Source organism: Candidozyma pseudohaemuli, assembly GCF_003013735.1.
Source record: "Candidozyma pseudohaemuli strain B12108 chromosome Unknown scaffold00020, whole genome shotgun sequence".
In the NCBI taxonomy this organism is placed as follows: domain Eukaryota; kingdom Fungi; phylum Ascomycota; class Pichiomycetes; order Serinales; family Metschnikowiaceae; genus Candidozyma; species Candidozyma pseudohaemuli.
This window is the reverse complement of record NW_020194454.1, coordinates 50223-56882: the sequence shown is the minus strand read 5'-3', so window position 1 is coordinate 56882 and position 6660 is coordinate 50223. Positions and strand designations below refer to the sequence as shown.

The 6660-nt window shown below is 46.8% G+C and overlaps 3 protein-coding genes across 3 annotated transcripts; 2 read left to right on the top strand and 1 right to left on the bottom strand.

Annotated features, from left to right (window-relative positions):
- Window positions 1-317: 317 nt before the first annotated feature.
- Window positions 318-2273, top strand: KNS1 (serine/threonine protein kinase; the record flags this gene model as incomplete). The annotated part of the gene is made up of 1 exon (XM_024860293.1): window positions 318-2273. The coding sequence occupies one exon, from the start codon at window positions 318-320 to the stop codon at window positions 2271-2273; it is 1956 nt and encodes a 651-aa protein (XP_024711511.1).
- Window positions 2274-4562: 2289 nt separating this feature from the next.
- SIM1 (SUN family protein) lies at window positions 4563-5726 on the top strand (the record flags this gene model as incomplete). Its single annotated transcript, XM_024860292.1, has 1 exon — window positions 4563-5726. The coding sequence occupies one exon, from the start codon at window positions 4563-4565 to the stop codon at window positions 5724-5726; it is 1164 nt and encodes a 387-aa protein (XP_024711510.1).
- A 149-nt stretch (window positions 5727-5875) lies between these two features.
- Window positions 5876-6283, bottom strand: C7M61_004979 (uncharacterized protein; the record flags this gene model as incomplete). Its single annotated transcript, XM_024860291.1, has 1 exon — window positions 5876-6283. One exon carries the CDS (start codon window positions 6281-6283, stop codon window positions 5876-5878), a length of 408 nt encoding a protein of 135 aa, XP_024711509.1.
- Window positions 6284-6660: the final 377 nt, after the last annotated feature.

Here is a 6660-nt window from a genome sequence, read left to right as displayed (position 1 = left end):
CTTTTTCTTCAGATTCGCAGACCGATCCCGTCATCTTGCGCAATCGGCGATTTACTCCTCATCAATTTGTGCTCATAGCAGTATTCTTGCTTTCCAAAGAGCTGAGTGAATAGTGGAGATCAAAATAGCTATTGCATTTGCAGACGTTCTAATTGCTGGAGCGAGTTTTTGAATTTACAGTCTATTTCAGCCGCTGCAGACTTTAAAGTCCAGGTTCGGCCTCGGACTTGTGTTGATAACCAAAAAACACCACAGTTTCCCCCACCCAGGGCTCTCTTATCAGCCTAGAGAGACCAAACATAGTTACAGTGTGTGCGATGTCGTTGATATCCAACAGAAAGAGACCCAGAGGGTTTAGTGAGACGTTTGATTCGTCCCGAAAAGCTGCCGCTTCCGATGGAGTACCTAATGCTTCCACAGCTCAGCAAACAAAAGTTTTTGACAATATGTCTCCCCTGTCAGTGTCGACGTTCAACGAGTCGCCTAATTTGAATCTCAATATCACGTTGAACAATTCTGAGACCACCGACAACCACAGTTTTGATAAGCATCACAATGGCGAAGTGTTAGAGGAGGAGGATGAAGACGACTTGTACGGCGAAAATGATGATGCATTTGACTTGAATGACGAAGTTGTGTTCCTTGAAGAACGCAAGATTCAGCCATCATTCGCCCAACGTCGTCAACATAGAAACAACTCCGATTCCATGCTTCTTTTGGATCAAGATGTTCGAGATGCATACAACATGTTCAACGTGAATAACATGAACGTGAATGATACCCCGATGGATAACAAACAGTTTGAGATACCACACCATGCCAACCCAGGCGTCAAGAAGCAAAGAACAAACTCGTTGCCTCAACTACCCCAAGCTAAGTGTTTCTACCAAAAATTGCCAAGCAACTATATCCTTCAACATCCCAAGGTTGGAAACGTCAAGACGCATATCATCCCTCATAAGATGAACCTACCCCCGTGCGATGACGAAGATGGTCACTACATCGTGAGAGAGAACGATATATTTGCTAATCGTTTTGTCATTCAAAAGCTTGTTGGCCAAGGAACTTTCGGTAAGGTTGTGGCTTGCTACGATAAAGTCAACCGTGATACTGTGGCCATCAAGATTATCCGTAATATCCCAAAGTATAGAGATGCTGCCAAGATCGAGCTACGGATTCTCACAACGTTGAAAAAGTTTGACAACGACAACAAGAACCACTGCATTCACCTTCGGGAGTGCTTTGACTACAGAGGCCACATTTGCATTGTGACGGATTTGCTTAAGATATCGCTTTACGATTTCTTGGAGAACAACAAGTTTAAACCATACCCTGGCTCACACATACAAGCCATCTCCAAGCAGCTCATAAGGTCGGTGACTTTCTTCCACGACCTCAACCTAATTCACACTGACCTTAAACCTGAGAATATCTTGTTGCATGACGACACTTATCTGCGCAAGCAGCTTAAGAGCTCCACCATCATTTCCAGTTACTTCAATCTTAATTCAAGCAGCGAAAAGCGCAGGCTTGATAAACCACCGAAGTTTCTGAGAATATTAAACAACCCACTCATACAAATCATTGATTTTGGTTCGGCCATCTTCGATGATGAATACCATTCCTCGATTGTTTCCACGCGACACTATAGAGCACCAGAAATCGTCTTGGGCGTTGGGTGGTCGTTCCCCTGTGATGTGTGGTCGGTGGGATGTATTCTAGTGGAGTTGGTGATTGGTGAGCCGGTGTTCAGGACTCACGATAACCTCGAACACTTGGCAATGATAGAAAAGATATGCGGCACGAAAATCAGCAAAGAGATGGTGAGGTACCTGAAGCAGAAAGAGAATGAGTGTGGTTTGAAATACTTCACCAACGACTACCGTCGTCTGTACGGCGAGCACTTTAGTGATGACGAAGACGACGACGATGTGATAATAGATGACGAGTCCACGGAGGACAACTCGCTACTGTTGATTTTCCCCACGCCAAGCACACCAGAAAAGTTTATCAAAAACGTCAAGCAGCTTCTGCGCATTGATTTGTTCATCAGTGAGAGAATCGGGTTGAACATCAACTTTGACCAGTCGTTGAGCGAGAATTACCAGAGCAACTGGCACTTGATCAACTTTGGCAATTTTACGTTCTGGTGGTTTTTCATTGACTTGTTGCGCAAGATCTTTGTGATTGACCCGAACGAGCGAATCACAGCGCTCGAGGCGCTTGAACATCCGTGGTTCAACTTGGGAATTGAGGATGAGGGTACCATTTAGTTCTAGACAGGCCATTTAGGGGACAGGGCTTCCGATGGCCGCAGGCAGGCGATGAAACCTGTGTGCGAATTTCAGAGATAATGTTAGGGTTAGCATGGGTTGTTGGTGGTGATCGTGTGAAATTAAAGAATTTCTACGGGAAACCATAAGAGACGACACAGCAACCATATGGAAATTGTTTTAAGGAAACGGCCGATTTGGCCAATGATGTGAAAAGGAACACAAAAGTAAAATCGTCGGGCATCGAAGGGCAAAAAAATTTCTCGACGTCCGGCTCATGTAGACGCATGTGGATAATATGACTTCCCAAACGAGCCGCCTGCGGCGCGGCGCTGCCGATAATTATGGGTTTGCTGTGATTGGGTGGAATTAGGGGAATAGGGGAATTTCTACGATTTTCTGAAAATAGGGGATCTGTTGATCCAGGGTTGATTAATGGGGAATTAGTAAACAGTGCGGTGAGTAAGAGGCTTTGCGTAGCAAAAAACAGTGCGAAATAGCAAAAAACATTGGAACCAAAGAGGCATCTGCGAACCGAAAAAAAAAAAAAAAAAAAATCTCCCTATTCTGACTAAAGCACCTGTTAAACCACCGCCTGCCGGGCAACCTGGAATGTATGTGCTCGAGGTGGCAACGGAATGGTTTCAGGACTTCCTGCAGATTCAGGCTTATACGACGTTTATGGTGATTGGCTATTGAAGGAAAAAAGTTGCCATTCATGAAAAGTCTGACAAAGACGTAGGGTTTGGTGAGGGAAGTTAGGAGGGTTTTTTTTGAGTCTGGGGTGGCTTTGCGAGTGTTTGATTTACACCCTCGCGAATCGGCACCGTGAATCAGGCTTAGGTGAAAGTCGAGGGATCACTTTGTTACACGTTTTTACAGTTTATGGTTCAAGGGGTGAAGGGATGGATTTTGTAGAGTTGATTTTCTTTGGTGGGTTTGTGGCACCTTCGGAATTCTGGTATTGTTGAGCGGCATTCTTTGAGGCATTCTGTGTGGACCTAGGCATCTGGCGATCTTTTACATATTGTTTTTGTATTTTTTTTTTTTTTTTTACGTTTTTTTAAGGTTTGCAAATTTGGCCCAGACCAAGGCCAAGATAACGCATCGAAGTCGGAGGAAACGCCGCCTATAGCCCAGGACCACTCATGGCTCTTGCAAAAGAAACAAAAGTTGCATAAGCGACCCACAGAAGGTAGCCTTATGGTCTGGAGAAGATACGGGGAGAGCCGAATGAACAGAATTTGAGAATAAGGCGAAATGAAGCAAGGGAATTTGTAGTTACCGGTAAAAGCACGTTACTCGCCTCACGGACGATCTTGACGCTGTCGTCTAGACCTGGATCGACATAGTAGATAGGCGCCTTGGTGGTAGCACAATACCACAGTGTTGAGGCGAACCAGAGAAAAGAAAAGGGACTCCGAGAGGCGGCATGGTATGTTGAATTTTCTTGATTGCAAGCCGTGCCATTCTCTGCAATCTACCCTTTCTCAGATCTCCATTCATGGTATCCATAGTTCACCATTCCTGGATCTTCATCCACCAAATCTCTACCAATTTACGTTGACCCCTATCGTCATTTATCGGCCAAATAGTAGCTTCTACCGACGTTGGCGGAGCGTTGCATCGCCACTCAGCCCGAGATCAAACGGCTCTTCCAGCAGATAAAGGACGGCCTCCGAGTGGCTCTCTGCTGGAGACGACGTTTAACCGCCGAGCCAAGTCTGCCGTCTGCGACCCCTTTTTCCCAGTTGCTCCATAATCATAATTTCTAAAAAACAAACTTCTGACAGATTTCGACCGCCCCACCAGGAATCTCGTATTATCCCACCTTGGTCACTTAAGCCTAGCGTTGATGGCTGCGAAATTTGTCGTGAGAACGCCGATACGTAGCTCCTGCACACAGCGCATGTCCCGCGACAATTAAGCCTAGTTTGGCGTTAATTAGCCCGTCAAAGTCTAGACCCCTGGCTTTATGCGCCTTGGCTCAGTTGTTGTCATATACTGCACACAGGCCGCACAAAAAAAGGCAGCAAAAAAAGAAAAACACTCACCTGTGCCTTCTCGCTGCCCGCTGAGCCTATATATTTACACGCCATCCTCGCACCTTAAGCCTACTCCTTTTTTTTTGTTTAGATCCACGGTCCCAAACATTCTTGACGTAAAAGGCTCAGCACTCCTTTGAGTTTTTTAACTTCCAACTACTTTCTTTCTTTCCTGTCAATTCTGGACATCCACTCTTTGTGATCCAGATCCAACTACCGTCTTTCCTTAGATCCAAGTCCAAGAATGAGAACTTTCATCGTGTCCACTCTTTTGGCCTCCGCCATGGCCGCTCCATCCGGCTTCCACAAGCACCACCACCACCAGAACGAGGCTAGAGCCGTCGTGACTACTTTCAGAACCGTCACTGTTGGTGGTAACGGTGAGGTGAAGGGTGCTATCGAGACCTCCTCGGCCTCCTCTGACTCCGTCACCACCTCCGCTTCCACCGTCACCACTTCCTCCTCGTCGTCTTCCTCGTCTTCCCCATCTTCCTCGAGCGCTTCTTCTGCCTCGTCTTCCTCGTCGTCCTCGAAGACCAGCTCCACCGCTTCCTCCAGCCCATCTTCCGGTGGCTCTGGCGGTATCAACGGTGACCTTTCCCTCTTCTCCGACCCAACTGAGAAGTTCGAGGACGGTGTCCACGACTGTGACTCCTTGCCAACCGGTCAGGGTGTCATTGAGGTTGACTGGCTTTCCGAGCTCAAGGGTGGTTTCACCACCATCATGAACCTGAACGGTGACACCTCCTTCACCTGTAAGGACGGCTACTACTGTTCTTACGCTTGTCAGGCTGGTATGTCCAAGACCCAGTGGCCTTCTGAGCAGCCATCTAACGGTATCTCCGTTGGTGGTTTGTACTGTAAGAACGGCAAGTTGTACAGATCCAACAAGGACAAGGACTACTTGTGTGAATGGGGTTACAAGGGTACCAACTTTGTCTCCAAGATTGACAAGGACGTCGCCATCTGCAGAACTGACTACCCTGGTTCCGAGAACATGAACATCCCAACCTTGTTGGAGGCTGGTAAGTCTGCTCCTGTCTCCGTTGTCGACTCCGACAAGTACTACATGTGGAAGGGTGGCAGATCCTCTACTCAGTACTACGTCAACAACGCTGGTGTTTCTGTTGAGAAGGGTTGTATCTGGGGTACCGCCGGCTCTGGTGTCGGTAACTGGGCTCCTGTTGTCTTGGGTGCTGGTAACACTGGCGGCAAGACCTACTTGTCTTTGATTCCTAACCCTAACAACAAGGATGCTCCTAACTACAGCATCAAGATCCAGGGTGCCAACGGTGCCAGCACTGTCGGCTCTTGTTCCTACGAAGACGGCAACTACAAGGGCGGTCACGGCTCTGACGGTTGTACGCTCACCGTTGACGAAGGTGACGCCGAGTTTGTCTTCTACTAAGCAGTTTGCATTTCGATACCCTTCGCTATTGTCGCGGATGTGTCAAAAGTTTGAATTTCGTTCGCCATAGTATTGTTCTTGTATACCTGAGTCCTTGGGCTCAAATTTGTTAGATTGTAAATGAGTTATTTCCTATTTGACATGTAAGACTAGCCGAATGCTATGGTTTCACAGTACCCTAGTACCAACTCTCCTTTACTCAGGAAAAGCTTATGCAAATCTCCCAACTTCTCGTCCGGCGTTGGTTGGAATGTACTCAGCACATACAAATGGATATGCTTTAGTCGAAGCCTCTTCATTAGATAATTCAGTACAGTAGCCACCGTCTGAGACCCTGAAATCTTGAAAATGCTAGGATTGATGGCTGGTGCCGAGCCAATTGGATGAAAACGCAAGGTGACTTTTTCACTGCTGGTTTCCAATAGCTCCTTGAGAGGATCCTCTTCCATTTTCGGTAGCACCATCAGCGTGGACAATGGCACTTTCTGGTCTGCTGTCTCAGCCTCGAATTCTGCCAGCAGCACCAGGTCCAGCACATCCAGCGCATCCAGGTTCATTGTGGTGAGTTCGTTGATGTTTTATGGAAGAGTGCTTAATAGAAATTAGATGATGCAAAAGCGGCTGACTTATTTCTTTGCTTCCTCGAAATTCAAGTACTGAGTTTAATCCTCAATTTTGACAGCTCTTTGACAGCCTTTGATACACTATCTGCGTGGTATGTCGATTGGGGCTGTGGTGAGAATGCTCAAAAGGCAGCAAGCATTCAATACCACCAAATGCTGGAGAAACTCAAAAATAAAAGGATGAAACGAAAAGGGCTGTGAACGATTTGCCCAATTGATGGATTTTCAATTTCGTTTATGGCCTCGGGTTTATCAAGTAGGCTGTGTACCCTGGTTGTGCTTCAATCGGGTTGTGCTTCAATCCCAGTGTA